Raw genomic sequence first — 16,303 nt, 5'->3', positions numbered from 1 at the left:
TCCATACATTCTAAAACATTTCTTCTATAGGCTACAGTAGAGTATATGTTGTGGCTTTATTTTGGCAGAGTTTGATTGCTTAGTCTTCTAGAGCTGCACTTCTAATGTTGTATGCTTATGCGTATGTCTGCTTGAATGGCTGTCTAATTGTTGTAGTAGGCTACTCCTGATTTTCATGCTAAAAGAACATATAAATACAACCTGTAGGCAATAACGTTTTAAAAGTGCACACAATCAGTCATTTGTTACTGTGGCAGTAATCTTGAGCTTACACTGACACCTAGTGGCAAATTGATTCCGTGAGTGATAATTGGGGGTGTAAAGCCTGTTTTATGCTTCTGCGTCGAACTGCCGCCGTAGCTACGTCGTAGGCTGTGTTTAGCGCGCGTACCCTACGGCGTACCCTGACGTGCACCTCTCCAAAAATGTAACAACGCGTCAATTCTACGTGGACACAAGCGCTGTGATTGGTCTGCCAGAACCCCTCCCTCGGGGTTTCACATGCTCCCTAGGTACGCGTCAACGCGGACAACGACACAGAAGTATAAATTAAAACCAACACGTTGCCTACGGAGTATAGGCTCCGGCGTAGGTCCGACGCAGAAGTATAATGAGGCCTTAAGGTAGGCTATTACGTAGGCTGTGTGTAGCGCGCGTACCCTACGGCGTACCCTGACGTGCACCTCTCCAAAAATGTAACAACGCGTCAATTCTACGCGGACACAATCGCTGTGATTGGTCTGCCAGAACCCCTCCCTCGGGGTTTCACGTGCTCCCTAGGTGCGCGTCAACGCGGACAACGACACAGAAGTATAAATTAAAACCAACACGTTGCCTACGGCGTATAGGCTCCGGCGTAGGTCCGACGCAGAAGTATAATGAGGCCTTTAAGATAAAGCGAATAGTATTCAGCTAGTTATGTGATCTTTTTAAAAGGCTGATTTCATGATTTTGTTGTTGGTTCATGACTGAATTTTTTCAAAAATACTATTCATATCTCAGGGGTAAAACTTTTGTGAGGTGAAAATGACCGACTGTACCCTTTAATTGAATTTAACAAGTTTTTGTAATGTAAGTACATTTGCTGCAGCTGTTCTGTGTGTGTGGAGCGAGCATATTATTGGCTATATGCGTGGCTGTGTGTTTTGTGTCATATCAGATGTGGAAGATGTTTGGACTGTTTGGACTTAGACCATCAGAGCAATAAAGCTGATCAGTAGCAAATTCAGGAATCACGTAGGCCTAATAGTATGGAAGCATATGGGTAGCAATATTCAATTTGAAATGTAATATGCAAAATGACAATGCAATATTTAAAATGGCAATGCATTTCTGTATTTAAATTTACATTTTCTATTACATTTGTGCAACATTTGGTGTAAAATGAAAATAATTCAATTATATAATTTACATTTGCCATTTAATGTCAATTAATACATTAATGCCACTAGTTTTAATATGTAAATTGAATACATATTTTTAACGCTTTATAAGTTGCAAAATGAAAATGTATTACACAAATTATTAGATATGTCTAACATGTTCAAGCAAAAACTGTAGCAAAATGATAATTTACAAGTAATTTTTCTTAAATGCATTTACACTCACATTTAAGACACTTGCCGATTGCATTGCAATGTCCCGCAATGAATGTAGCAAAATTCAGTGTGTAAATTGAAAAGACATTATGCAACATTAAAGGGAAAGGTTTTTTTTTTCCATAATTGATTCACCCTCATGTTGTTCCAATCCTGTACGTACTTTTTTCTTCTGCAGGACGCAAAAGAAAATATTTTATGTTTTGAATGGCAATTAATATAGAAAATCTCATAGTCTCATTTGTAAATTGTTCTGTTTATTTAGCAAATTACGTTTTAAAAACTACTTCAAAACTAGATACATTTTATTTCCTCAATTTTTTCCTTTATAAATGTACATTTTAGAATCAGAAGACTAATTTTTTCAATGAAAGTATTCAAAAATCTAATTCCAAGTATTTACACCGTGTATAATCACATATGACGTGTTCCTCAAAAATGAATAGCAAGCAATATTTTTTGTGATATTAATTTATTCCCGCATCTCTATTTCCTTCTGCATTGTATGATGACAATCAGAACCTAAATATGACAACCTCCAATAATTTGCAATACGCAATTTTTGAACATTTTGGAAAAATAATTATGCTATGTGCTATGAAAAAATCAAATAAAAGTCAAATATTGCTATGAAATTACAATTATTTGTAAGCAAAGAAAAATACCTTTTTTCTTGCATAAATTAGTAAGATGTATTTTTAAGTACTGGAATTTTGACAATATAATTTTTAACCTGCCCTGCCCCCAAAATATTTCTATTTATTTTTTAGATATTTTATAGCAATATTTAACCAGTGTACTGTACATTTCTCTTGAAAGCACTTTATATACCTTTAAAGTTGTTACCATTAGTTTTCTGGAATAAAAATGGCAAGGTTAACCTATGAATAATCTCATCCTTAAATTTTTTTTTTTATTATTTAATAAAGATTTACTATTTTATTTTTAGGTATTAAATATGTTTTTGTATTATGAATTTTAGCCAGGTATTTTTTATTTTTAAAGTTTTTTTTTTTAAAGATGTGTTTAAAAAAAAATCAATGTAACTAGCCATTTTATGTTAATACTTCTCACATTCTGAATTTTTACCACCAGATGGCAATGAAATATTAAGAAACCGCTGAATGAGATGGCATGACAATCCTGTTGTATACGGTCTGACATGCTAAAAATGTCAACATATCTGTCTCCCTGACAGATTACAGTCCATGTAAGTGTGTCCTTAAAATAGAGATCATTCTGCTCTCAGTATGAGGTCACAACCTTCAGACTGTTTTGTCTCACAACAGTCCAATCTTTTTCTTCTTTTTTTTCAAGCGTTTAATCATATAAACATTTTTCACTCCTATACTGTATTTATTCTTAGAACAATTTTCCCAATACCCGACACACACGTGCTCACAATCTAATTTTACGTGAGAGGTGCTCTTCATAATCCTCCCACGCTTCGCTCGAATCAAATAAAACCGGGCATAGTCCATCACTCTTTTGTCATTTACCTCAAAAAAGAGGTTTGTGGGTGTACTGGTGACTCCCTTAACAGGGGCTCAAAGTAGTTTTGTGGAGGAAAGCACACCTGTCTCAACCTTCATAATGCTATACAGGCCCCGTTCTGACGTTCACATGGGACACCTAAACAAATGATAAACCGCTGCAGTGTGCCCGCCAAAGCAATGACTGAACAAGGTCATATAGAAGATGGTGACTATTACGCAGTGATTTGTGCCTTTGCTCAAGGCACGTCCCAGAGATCATGTATTTGGATATTGCTGCAGTATCAGCATAAATAGGGACTATTTTCTAGGCAAAATAAGAAACATTTGGGTACAAAGGGATTGTTCACCTAAAAATGTTTTACTCAACTTGATGATGTTCCAAAACAGTATGCAAAAAAAAATAAAAAAATTCTGTACAAAAATAATAATGGACCTCACTAACTTTTATTGCATTGACATTCTCTAAAAATAATAAACAGTTTTTTTTAGTTGAAGATTTATTCTATGAGCCATTTTTAAGTTGATATAAGAAGATCTGCTACTTTGTGGCCTGTTGGGTCACTTGGGTGATTCCCAACAGCATACTGTACTTTCCCATATTTGAGGTTTAAGCACAATAAATGTAAACATGATTGTCATTCTGTTTTAAACGGGTGCATATTTGCTTCAATTTATACTCTCTGGCATAATTTATTCTGTTTTTAAAAAAATAGCTGACTATCATATTGCTTGATCTACAACTGTGAATATTCAATATTCAATGCAGTATTCTGAATGTGATAGAAAGACAAAAAGGTTGCACTGTTCGCTGCTGTGTGAAATTAAATTGGTATGAGAAACGTGAATGGATCTGCATGTGGCTATCTGCACCTGCCATCCTTGCTGGCTGCGGGACATGGCTGGACCTTGGACAGCTGAGGTTCAATTTGGCCCTGTTGCGTCTATTCATGGCTCAATAGGTAGTCCTTCCTTTGTGGAGCCTAAACAGATTAACACAAATCCATCCAACCTGTGGAACTGCGGAGATAAGATGGCCCATAGCTTGTTGGCCTCAGAATGGCTATTGTTCTGGAGAACTGGAAACCTACTGAAAGTCTGGTTTACCGGCTTGAATTTGTAATTTCAATAACAAATCTTATATATGCTGTTTCTCGCATGACATGGTTTTGACAGCTAACATGACAGCTATGCATACAAAACTGTCATGCAAGAAACTGTTTATAATACATATACGATTTGTTAATTTACTCTTTATTTTCCATGCAAATTCAAGCCGCTAAATGTAGATGCAGCAACAGTTGCAAACTCATCAAACTGATATGCCAAAATATATTATATTATATTATACTATTCATATTTAAGACATTTAAATGTATATATTTATGTTATGTTAAAACAATCTTAAGCTTAAATGCAAAAAATAAATAAAATAAAAGAAGATAGAAGATAGAAGGTCTTGTAAACTAATATTGCATTTTCTCTGGATCTTTTTAGCTACATTGATATAGGTTTAATTAATTGACACTTAAAAAAAAAAAAATCATATTGCGTTATATTGTACTTTCATACCAAAATTGACATATTTTTTTGTCCACCGAACCCTTTTATTGAGGAAAATACAGTTCTATATCAGTGTGTGTATATATCAGATATACACAACTCAGAGGCAGCAATGCAACCTTGGAGTCAAAAAAGGATGACAACTAGAATTCTGTTTTAAAGAATGCAAGAATGCATACCCCTTTTCCTCTAATTTTATTAACCAATATAAATCATTAATTTCCCTGTTATAGAAGCTGCTTGTCTTCAGTAGCCAGGTTAAAGAGATTACGATGAATCATATTATGAACACCAGGATGATTCGAGCTGAACTTCTGTAAAGCCCCGCATGGGGGCGTCGTTCGCACACTTTCAAGTACACTACGCATACTCGAGCGCCAGAAAGTGCGCTCGGAGAGAAAGAAACATCGCTTCGAACTGTTTATCCTGACGTCAGTTTGAACAGATCGCACTGTCCCCGTATCACTTCACACGACTCTGAACTGAGCTTCGGCTGGATTTCGGGAATCGATGAACGGGAGTGAGTCCACAACTTCACCATCCAAACTACTGGAGCCACTGAAATGATTTCGGCTTGTTTTCCCAACTGGACTAACAACAGAAAATGAATACCTGCGCATTTCTCTTGATCCTGGCTGTTCAGATTCACGCAGACAGCGTAGAGGGACCAACAGGTAAAGTCCCGTTTATCTGGAGTTACAGGGACTGCGCACTTTCAAACTTGTGTGTGTTTTGAGGATTTGGGAAGCGTAAGCTTGTTGTCTTGACAGCAAAAGGAGACTGAGTTGCACTTATGAGTCGATGAACTTTTCTAATAACGGAGAGCTTTGGTCTCGGTTGTCATAAAAGCATTGAATGTGCCATCAAAAGCTAAAAAAAAAAACATAACTGTGTTTCAGGCTGTTATTTGCTAGGCTAAGACGCCTGTTTAAACATTCCCTCAGAAGTTATGATTGACGTGGTTCATAGAGTGGTCTTTGAATTATTGTTGTAGTGTATTTTTCATTCAAGTTGGTCGCTATAATGTAAACAAGTGTAGTCTCATCTGCGGTGCTTGAAATCAGCGGTTGAATTAACGAATCATTTGTGGATGCACCAGACGTGTAATAAAAGCAGTGAAATAGATTTTTATATATATATATATTTTTTTTTTATCGAATCCACGTCATAATGATTGACAGTGAATTGTATTTTAAAGTGAATTAACCACCAGCATAAGTTATTTTTGTTTTAACTGAGTTAACACTTTTGGTTTGCTTAAAACTATTTTTTTTTTTACCACGAAATAAGCGTTATACACGCCTTTTCCCGCTTTTAGTAGGACTAAGTATTTTACAGTGAAGTATATTTGGAGAGTAGTGTGAAGTACAGTCATGTAACTGAATCCTTGATTCACTTCACTGCGCTCTTTATTGCTGATAAAAAGCTCTCGCATATATTATCCGGTTATGCTTATGAATTATCTCGGCTTGTTTATGAGTTGTTCACGCACTGAGGCGCCCACAGCGTCCAGGAGCCTATTATCTCATGTCCAAAATAGGTTTCTTAGTCATTTAAATAACAATGTCTTTTAAAGTCCATCTGAGTTTGGCTCCACTCCTCTGTGTTTTACTGTATAAGAGATGAATGAATAAATAGCCATAACGAACCTAAGATTGTTTTCTGGTCTTATCTAATTTATATCTGAACTGGTTTAGCTGTGTGTGCACAAAAGCAGCCTACTGACCAGGCTGGGAGACCACCTAAAACCAGCAAACCAGTTTAGGCTGATTGATTGATTTGCAAGGTAATGTGTAGATCATGGGAGTACATTCACATTTGAATTAAGAAAATATACAAATGCAAATTGTACACATTTAAATGAGTCCTCATTCGTCATCCAATGGTGTTTTTTTTTTCCCTCCTGGAAAAACATCAGCTGCTGGTATTTGCTGGTTTTAACTGGTTTAAGCTGGTCTCCCAGTCAACAGATCACCCTGACCAGTCTTGGAAAACCAGCAAACCCTTTTGCATTTTTTACATTTACATTATTTTAAATGACTTAGTAAGTACCAATGTTATGTGCCTAAGCTGTTTTCTTCGTGAGGAGTGTTGGCTGTTTGCCACAGTTTTTGATTTCAGATTTTACTATCCTCGCAGGCATAACCTGATCCACACACACACACAGATATTATGAACTGCTTCCTCCTCCACACTGTAAGTGGGCTGTATGAAGACAGGCAGAGAGCAGGTCCAGGAGAACTGAAGGGTGCCGTGTGTGATTGCTCAGGATGGACCACTCCCTCTGAGCCAGGCTGTAGGAAACATGTCGCATGATTCGGCCAAGAAACTTGACAAACAATCATGATCCATTTGAGGAAGCTATTGATTTTCAGTTAACTAAATGGCTTCCATTTAGCAAGCTGTCAAGTAGCTGTAGCCGGGTTCTGTGACTACTGCTTCGGTCTGTGCATTCCCCTCTGCTCTTCAGCTGCAGTCTAATCCTAGTTTCTGTTGGTTTTTGGCCTGATTTGCACAGTGTAATCCACTCTTATTGTGTTTGGCTGCTGTTTCCGCCATTGTTTTTTTTTTCTCTTGTTTTCCCATGGCCTGGTTGACAGAAGGTAGCGATGAGTGACCTGACGTGAGATGAATACTGGCATTGTAACCAAGTTTCTGTCTCATTTATAGCTTTTCACAGCCTCCCTATCAAGCTGCAATGCTGTAGCCTATGCTTTCCTTTTGTGAGCTGTGCATCATTATTTTGAGTTTTATAGTAATGAATGAGTGAACTTTATAAGCACTGATGTTGTAGGCTAGGCTAATTAAAAAAAAAGAATGAAATGGTTCGTACAAATGCATAAAAGCACTTTTTGCACAAAACCTTTTTTTTGGGGGGGGGGGGGGGGTGCTGGTGAGGTTGCTTTGATTGAAAATGCACTAGAATCAGTATTGAGGTTAAGTAAGGTTTAGATTTTTTTAAATGTATGAATAGCATAATGATTGCATGGCTGACGGTGACCTGCAATTGATTTCACCTTTCAAGGATATATTTTCTTTTAGTTCTGCTGTTCATAATCATAGATGCTGTTGCAATCCAAACTGTGTCGCTATGCTGGAACCGACACAAGCGAATGTCTATAATAAGCGGAATGAAGCACATCATTAGGAGGAATAGGGAAATAATTAAAGCACATGAAGATAATTATACTAAAGCTGAGACAGAATGGGGCAGCTTCACATTTGCTGCCTAGTGATGGAGTCTCAGGAGGTTTGACATGCAGTGCTCTTTGTTGGGTTGTGCCACAAAGTTTTATTCAATGGTATTGACATTTTGAATAATCTGTTAAAGCCAGATCGTATCTGTTAATATAACTCAGCATAATGTGTGTTGTGTTGTGGTGGGATTAGTAGGATTTGACAGATATGGGTCTTTCATTGGCCAATATTGATAACGACATAGAGAATTTGATTTGAACTAATTTTTAGCGATGTATTAGGTGCTGAATGCGACTTATGTTTTTGTTATCAGACTGATGAGTAAAATAGGCTGATTATAGCTTCTTATTATGATAGCCAGGTCATCATACCCCATTATTTCCAGTTAGCCATATAATTAGCCAAATTTTTTAATGTTTTTCTTCCATGACATTTGTGAAGTTATATTTTCCATTTAACTTTTTAAAAGAAAGTTTCTTTATTCCAATTGTTTTGTGGTTGACCACATTTAAGTGAGTGAGGGATAAGAAAGATTTCAGCAAGTAGCCTAATAAATCATTTTAAATCATAAATTAACTGGAATTAATTAAAATAAGTAGGCCTATGTCTGGTGTAGCCTATTATTTGAGGGATACATCTGGACTGTATTTATTTATGAGTTTTGTTTTCCTTTCAACCCACAAAAATGTAGATTCATATCTATCAGCTTCAAAATATAATGAATTATTCTAAGTGTCAGCCAAAATTTCAATAGAGTTGCATCCTTGTTAATTTTACATGACATTTGATCAAAATTAGCCTACCACTTGTGGTCAATGGCAAAGTGTAGGCTGGAGAAATAGGCTTGGTTGATGTCGATCTGCCACTTGACTTGTACACAAGATCTTGAATTTGAAGTGCTTTTCAATATGATGTTTGGAAAATATGAGTTTCTGTCCTGCCACAGTGCCTAATTGGCTTCCTCAGGTTTGCTGGACTGTCAGTCCTCTAGCTTAGTTATAGCTTAGACTTCAACTGTTTCTTGTAGTACAGAGAATGGCATGTGCATCAAGGTGGTATCCATTTTCCCGGGACCCACTGAAGCAACTGAGTGAGTCATCATGCAAAAAAGCTTGTTATGGTAAAGTTATGAAAGTGGGGATGAAGTTTTATAGGGATTTCCCCACTGATTATGAGATAATACAACATGTCTGAAGTTCAATGAGACCGCCCTGGTGCCCAGGTGTAGGCGGGAGACCGTGGTAGGAGGGCTCGGATGTCTCGGGCACCCAGATATTACGCATCAAACAGATTCATTAATCAGAATCAACATGACATCCAAATTCTTTGACCTCATTTAATTGCAGAGTACCTGTAAAACAGGAGGCGGCGAGGACCCTGGTGACCAGAATCTTATTTCCTTTGTAATTAAGGAAATTGCGTATAGCTTTTTTTTCCCCCTGCACTTCCATCTGCTGTAGAAGCTCAGAGGTTCTTTTATTTCCCCTTTCAGTGTTAAGCGCCACCGAAATAATGAGGGAATGTGTCGGAGAAGGTTTTGAATGCAACAGCTGAGAGCGCTCATTCCCCGGCATCAGAGGCAGTCCGTCTCTTGTCGAGAAATGTTTTCTTTGGACTCGCCTGTCATATATAAGAGCTGCGGGGAGGGGGTTTTGGGGAGGGAGGACTGCCAGACGGCTCTCTCCTCCTCTTCTTCAAACGGCAGAGCTGCTCAGAGTCAACATCTGATGGGAAACGAGCGTACGACAACAGAGCGAACCGGTGCTGGCTTTTCCTTTTGTTGTCTCTGGAAGGCTGCTCCATTCCTCACTGATTTATCTATGGATTTCAAAAAACAGTTCCAATTTCAAGGGGCCCCTGATGGAAATTTGGCTCTAAGAGGATCTGAGACTGGTGTTTAGATGTGAAAATGACAGTGAAATAGATCATCACAGACTCCAGAACAGGAAGGCACTTCGAAGCCTCGGCTTGCCCTTAAGTTTGGCGAATTTCGCTAGAGAAAGATCTCTGCCTGGTTAGATTCTCCCATGTTAAATCCAGCCTACCCAGGTGCAGCATTTTTGAATTCATCCCGACAGCGCACACTATGATTTGTTCTCCTCCTTACAAGCAGTAATGCCTGGGGCTACGCTTTTTTCATTTTCATTTTCATTTTCAGGAAGCTTTTTGCCTTAACTTTGTTTAGTGTCTGTTGAGCAGCACCTCATATCAGAGGATTGCAGGTGTTTACAGTGTGTGGGTGGTGAATATACTTTATTTTTAAGCCTAGTAATTTCACAGGTGATGGTAAACAATGATTGAGACTAAAGAGCGTCTCAGCGACGCCTTTTTGAATTACATCCACCCAAGGGTACGAAATATTTTCTGGAAATGTTGTTAATTGATATTTAGGAGCATATTTCCATTCGCAAAATAAGAGACTTGCTAAGTCTAACGCAATTTACTTATGCTCACCAAGGCTGCAATTGTTAGGGATGGGAATATTTTTTTTGACATTTTTCATTTCAAGTACTGATAGGTCTCAAAAAAAGGTCTCTTCTTGCCATGAGAGTACCTTCTGCTGTTCTTGGCAACTTTGCTTTTTCAGGTGATTATTTTTTTTCTTCTTCTGTCATTAGAAGCTAGCCAGTCACTCAAGAGTCCCTCTCAGCTCCTGAAAGATCTGCTCTGAGAGATGCCACAACAGCCGAGGACATAATTGCACAGACCCATGTTTTTGTGGCAAGATTTCCTCAATGGACAGCTAATTAAGGGTTGTTGAGGTCGGAAGCCAGTCATGTTCAATAGAATGCTCAGTGGTGATTTAGGATGTTAAGAAGCAAGGCTGCTGAAAAAAGGTTCAACTCAAAAGATTTTAACATTAAATAAATGAAGGTGCTTAGAGACTTCCGTTCTTCCTCACTTTACAAGGAATGTGATAGTGTGCAGCCCTTTGAACATTTTCTGACTAATTTGAATGTAACTTCATTGTTAACAAATGAAATGTTAGCCTAAAAGAAAATTATAGCATAATAAATGGATTTAATCTTTTTAAGTGCATGGTTTGCCCACGATTTAACATTTTAGGATTGAACTGAACTTAAGTAACATATGCTTTGTGTTCCGCTAGTATAAAAATATGTGCAAGAAATAAGAAATATAAAGAGCTTCAGCATATTGTTTGGCCTTCATTATATTGTTTTTTTGAACATTTCTTTCTGTCGTGAGACTTGCAATGCAGTATTCAGCGAGTCTTCGCGCTGGCCTTTTGTCTTCATGACCTGTTTTGAAGGTCTCTGCTTGTTTCAGTGCTTTCATATAATCAATGTGTCCCGGTGGCATTTTCCTTGTACCTTTTCTTTAAACAAATGGGGTGAGCTCTTGTCTGAATCATTTATCTGATTTGCCAGTTCCTGGCAAGTACGATGATCTGAGGATGCAAAATGTCCCCTCAGTAGAATAGATCTTTTGTAATTGCATGACTATTTATTCTCTCTTCATTGTGAGTGTTTTTCAAGCCTCTCCCTCTTTCGCTATTTCTTTCTCTCTCACCTTTCGCAGTATTACACTGTGTATGGTGATAAGACTGCTCATAACATTTGTTTTATGGCAAAACTTCCCATTTCGCTGACCATTTAACTTGAGTTTTAGATTCACATGCTACAAATATCACGCTTTATGGATTCACCGATTAGCATTTAGTGTGTTTGTATGGCTTGTGTGTTTTGTGGATGCATTATCGAAGGAATACACACACAGCTGTCACATAAATCTCAGGGATGTACTGATGAGGTTTGTGGTGGAGCTCTTGAGGTTTCTGAATTTCATCTTGGCCCCTAGTGCTGCACTGACAGGCTGGAGAGATTTACACCAGCCCTGCCCTTATTCTCCATACTCAGCCTCTCGTGGCCCCGTCCAGCAGAGATTAAAGTCGTATTGATCCATGAGCCCAGGAAAGTCCATTTCACTAAGACTCCATCAAACAAGGACCCCCTTTATGAACCATGTGTTTCTGATATAGAGACATGAAATATAGTGGGTATGAAATATAGTGGGTGAAAGGCATCCAGACTCATACCTGGACTCATATGAATGTAATGCGATCATAAAATATTGTATAACCCTCAGGGCAGGAGTTAGAATACATTTGGATTTCCTTGTCTTTTCTTTTATTGTAAATTGGAAAGTGTTTTTTTTTTTTTTTTTTTTTTTTTTTATATTGTTTGAGATGATGAATAATAATTGATTTTATGATGTTGTGACATAAAATATCTGCAAAAATATCCAGAATATAGATAAATATCCAGAATGGGATCTATTAGATCTATGCTTACCACTGTGCAACAGTCATGGTCAAAAGTTTGCATAGCCTACACCTTTTAGAATCTGCAAAATGTTCCCCCGTTGTGAAAATCAAGCTTTAAATGTTGTCTATATGTATATGTTGTGTTTTTAACATGCTTTAAGACAAACCATGTGCAAATTCATGAGTCAACACCATTGTTGTTGAGTATTTTATCTTTAAAACTGCAGTGAACCAAAGACGGTCTCAAAAAACGCGGTTTGAAATCGCTGGCGTTTCTGACGTCACAAACTACCTTGTAACCAATCACGTCAATGTTTGATCATCAACCAGTGGATCTCTGAGCTGGTGTGAGTGAGTGGAGGCGGGGCTAATTTGCATTTTCATGGAATCGCGTATACTAAATCAGGCAAGGGTGTAGTTACATTCAAGCTACAGTATTTTAAGGCATGATGAATTTGTTTTCAAGGAAAAAACATTTAAATATGTAATTTTGGTGATCAAAGATTTTAAGGGTCAAATTTACGACAGGGGGACTTTAACAAAATTAGTGGGATCATACAACATGTGTTTTTTATTTTTATTTAGTACTGCCCTGAATAAGATATTTAATAATAAGATATAGTCCACAAGACAAAATAGAAGTTGAATTTATAAAAATGACCCCGCTCCAAAGTTTGCACACTTGATTCTTAATACTGTGTGTCATTATCTGGATGATCCACTGCTGTTTTTTTGTTTTGTGATAGTTGTTAATGAGTTTCTGGTTTGTCCTGAGCAGTTAAACTGCCCAACGTCCTTCAGAAAAATCCTCCAGGTCCTGTAAATTCTTTGGTTTTCCAGCATCTTTTTGCATATTTGAACTCTTTATTAGTGACACTGAATTTTTTTTTTTAGATATATCTTTTCACACTGAGGACAACTGAGGGACTCAGTTACACAACTATTACAAATGGTGAAAACATTCACTGATGCACAAGGAACCACGATGAATTAGAGCTGGGGGTGAAAACTTTTGAACAAGATGAAGATGTTCCTAATTCTTCTGATGTTTATAATTTTATAAAATGCTAATAATGACCACTACCGATATAGTCACGATCTTGATGCATTGTGCATCATTTGTCCTTTCTGACAGAATTTGGACTTATTTTAAAGCACATAGACAGATTATCTCATCCTAATCCACCTCTATAAATATCTCCAAAAAGTGATGCCAACTTCTAGAAACTCTGGCACTTTTCAGCAGTTATTGGCAGCGAGCATGAGCTCGCAATCACAGAAGCAGTCTGTCATACTTGTTAGATCTCATCATAAACACACCCATCTGGTAGGCTGTTAACTTTCCTGTCTGTTGTTTTCTCCTACTTTTCCTCAATGTGACACCCAAGCAGAAAGTTGCCGCCTGTACTTCTGGATACACAATCTGCAGAAAGCCCTTTGTCATTCTCCGGAGATCCTTTGGGAAAGTATCAAGTTACAGTCTCAGGCATTGATCTATGAGAAGATTTAGTTTGAATTTCAAAAAATCCACTGAATTCGTTCCCCTGCTCGAATGACGCTGGGTCAGGAGTGGATGTGCGCCAAACCTCCCGACTATTTCCTCCTCTGGCACGCAAACGCCTTTAGCTGTATAGCAGCCGTCATCTTTCTCGATTTCCAAAATGTTGCCCAATTACAAATTGTCAAGTTACACAAAACTTGCAGAGTTAAATCAGCAGAGAGAGCGCTACGTTTCCGTGCACCCAGTGCTAACGTCAGCTCTCACTCCTCTGTTGACGCTATGAAATACGAAACCACTAAATGAGAACAGCACTTTCCAATGAAGTTTCCTGATACTGTATGGATAGTTATAAGCCTGTATAACAGGTTCTCATGGGCATCCTTTAGGCGAGCTGTGTGACATCACGCGGGTGGCCCATAATCACATCGGCACTAGTGGTTCAACGGATCACAAAACTCAGTTCGGATCACTCTGGGGGTAACTTTGCTTTCCATTTATTACTTAATGCACAACTTTAAGTAAGATACCACAGCAAAGACTGCTTGCCTAACTAATAAAGTTCAAACATTATTAGTGGCAAGTGAACAGTCAGTATAAAAAAAGTAGATAAATACAATATAATAAAGAAACAAATAAAGTAAGGTCTAACTGTAGTATTCTAGTATTCACTAACTGTAGTACAGAAATGTAATAATTAAATGTAAAATATAAAACGAAATATGTAGGTAAAAACTATAGTGTTCAATTTATAAATTGAATATAGATTAATCTTTGTTAAAGCGGTGTTTTGTTGTTTGATTAACATTGACAACAGCAGACAGCTGCTGTCACTTTAAGACCTAATGCATGGATCCAATATAATGATACACATCCGATTTCTAGAATATGCTTTCATGCTTGATTGTTCAAAAAATACGTTATTTTTTCACATATTTTACATTTATTACAGTACCTTTCTCCTCAGTCTGTTTTGGTGAAGTCCCTCCTTCTGAAATATGAAATGTGCAGTGATTGGGTTAGCTAGCCCAGTGTGGTGTTGTTGGCTCTTAGCGCGTTCTGGAAATGCCACGACCATTACCATAACCGTAAGCTCTAGTATTCAGATGTAAATATTAATGATCAATATCAAACCAATTCAAGCCTGATTCAGACTTAAGAATACAACAAACAAGAGGATTGTCCAGAATGGATTTCATGCACGAACTTTGCAAGCACGGATTTCGCAGGACACTTCAGAAACAGTGTTTTTTTTGTGTGTAATTTTCTTAAATGTTGTATAACTTCGAATCTAAAATGTCTAATCATGATACTTGTCGGAAAACTGTTAATACAAACAGTAATCAGTCACAAAACCAAAAACGAGAGCTTACAAAAACTACAGTAAACTATAGCAACACTAATGTTGACTAGCAGGTGAGTGGAGCCAAACAGCTTTGCCATTTGTTTACATCGTAGCAATAATTAACATAAAACTTATAATTGGAACTGTTAATAGAAAACGCAACTAGAAATAAGTTCCACAAACAACAGATTGTCCTGACAAAATGGAAAATGATCCATTTCAGGAGTAGCTTTCGTTTCTGGAAGCTGTTCTCCGTAAAATGTGTAGTGCACAGACAAACGTTGGGGTTATAATGTTCAGGAACAGTGTTTAAAATGAATTTGAACCACTCTAAGTTTGTCAGCCTTAGGAAGGCCAAACAAATGTGTTTTGGAAACGGGGTGAAAAAAAAAAACAGTGTCTCTTTGACATAGCGACAACACGTGCACCTCGTCCCCTTTTTTTTGCATATTCCGTGGGTGGAGGTTATTTAAATGAGTTGAAAATGAGTTAAAATTCATTGTAGTTCTGGGAAACTGCATTCTGTTGAATAAAATATCTCCCTTTGGAGTGGATTTTGAGCTTTGTAACCTTGCAGATCTTTTGCATGCTCAAACAGCAACATTACACACTAAGTTGAAAAAATGTAAAAGCATAATAGGACCTATTGAATGTGTAAACTGGCAAGACAAAACACATGCAGATAATAAGCATTCGCTCTATGCAGGTTAAAGTTGTAATTAATCAGTGAATCACATGCGTGCCGAACCGTAGGGCCTGGTCCGTATACGGATCACGGATCAACTACTATACGCTTAACCCCTTATTGCCACCATTAATTCATTATAGATGGAATGAACGGGATGTGAGGTCTTCTGACTTGAAACGATAATTAAGGTGTAGGTGGTGTCAGCTTGATCTAAACGCACACATTCACACATCCCAATGGAGATCAAGCCTGAAATAGTCAGTTTTCTCTATTTTACAGCTTTCAATGACACCTGCCAGCATTGTGGATGTTATTTGAATGGGAAGTGCTCTTTCTGTTCCCGTTGGTGACTTATCCCTGGTGTGACAGCTGTTCTTGGCAGGTTATGGCATGAGTGCGCCCGGTGTCAGCAGGGACTGTATCACTGTCACATCAGCAGACTTCTCTTTCACACCTGTCTGTTCTACCTGAGCCCCATGTGCTGTGCCTTATGTGTGCATGCGTGTGTTTGAAGATCATGCTTTCAGATGCTGTTTTCACTTTGTCATATTTGCTTACACTGATATATCATGTTAAATTATGTTTACAAGCAGTCCGTAATGTTTAAAGGGGTCATATAATGGTACATGCACTTT

At 37.7% G+C, this 16,303-nt stretch overlaps 1 protein-coding gene across 1 annotated transcript in view; it reads left to right on the top strand.

Moving 5' to 3' along the window:
* Nucleotides 1-16,303, top strand: part of ptprub (protein tyrosine phosphatase receptor type Ub) — a 246,951-nt gene that overhangs the window by 25,745 nt on the left and 204,903 nt on the right. The window contains exon 5 of the mRNA XM_084385145.1: nucleotides 4,888-5,328. Coding sequence (XP_084241271.1) covers nucleotides 5,259-5,328 — 70 coding nt within the window. The 5' untranslated portion in view covers nucleotides 4,888-5,258. The remainder of the gene's footprint in view (nucleotides 1-4,887; nucleotides 5,329-16,303) is intronic.

The sequence above is a fragment of the Rutilus rutilus genome (genome assembly GCF_951802725.1).
Source record: "Rutilus rutilus genome assembly, chromosome: 17".
NCBI lineage: Eukaryota > Metazoa > Chordata > Actinopteri > Cypriniformes > Leuciscidae > Rutilus > Rutilus rutilus.
Note: the sequence above shows the minus strand (reverse complement) of the source record. Positions and strands in the feature narration are given on the sequence as shown.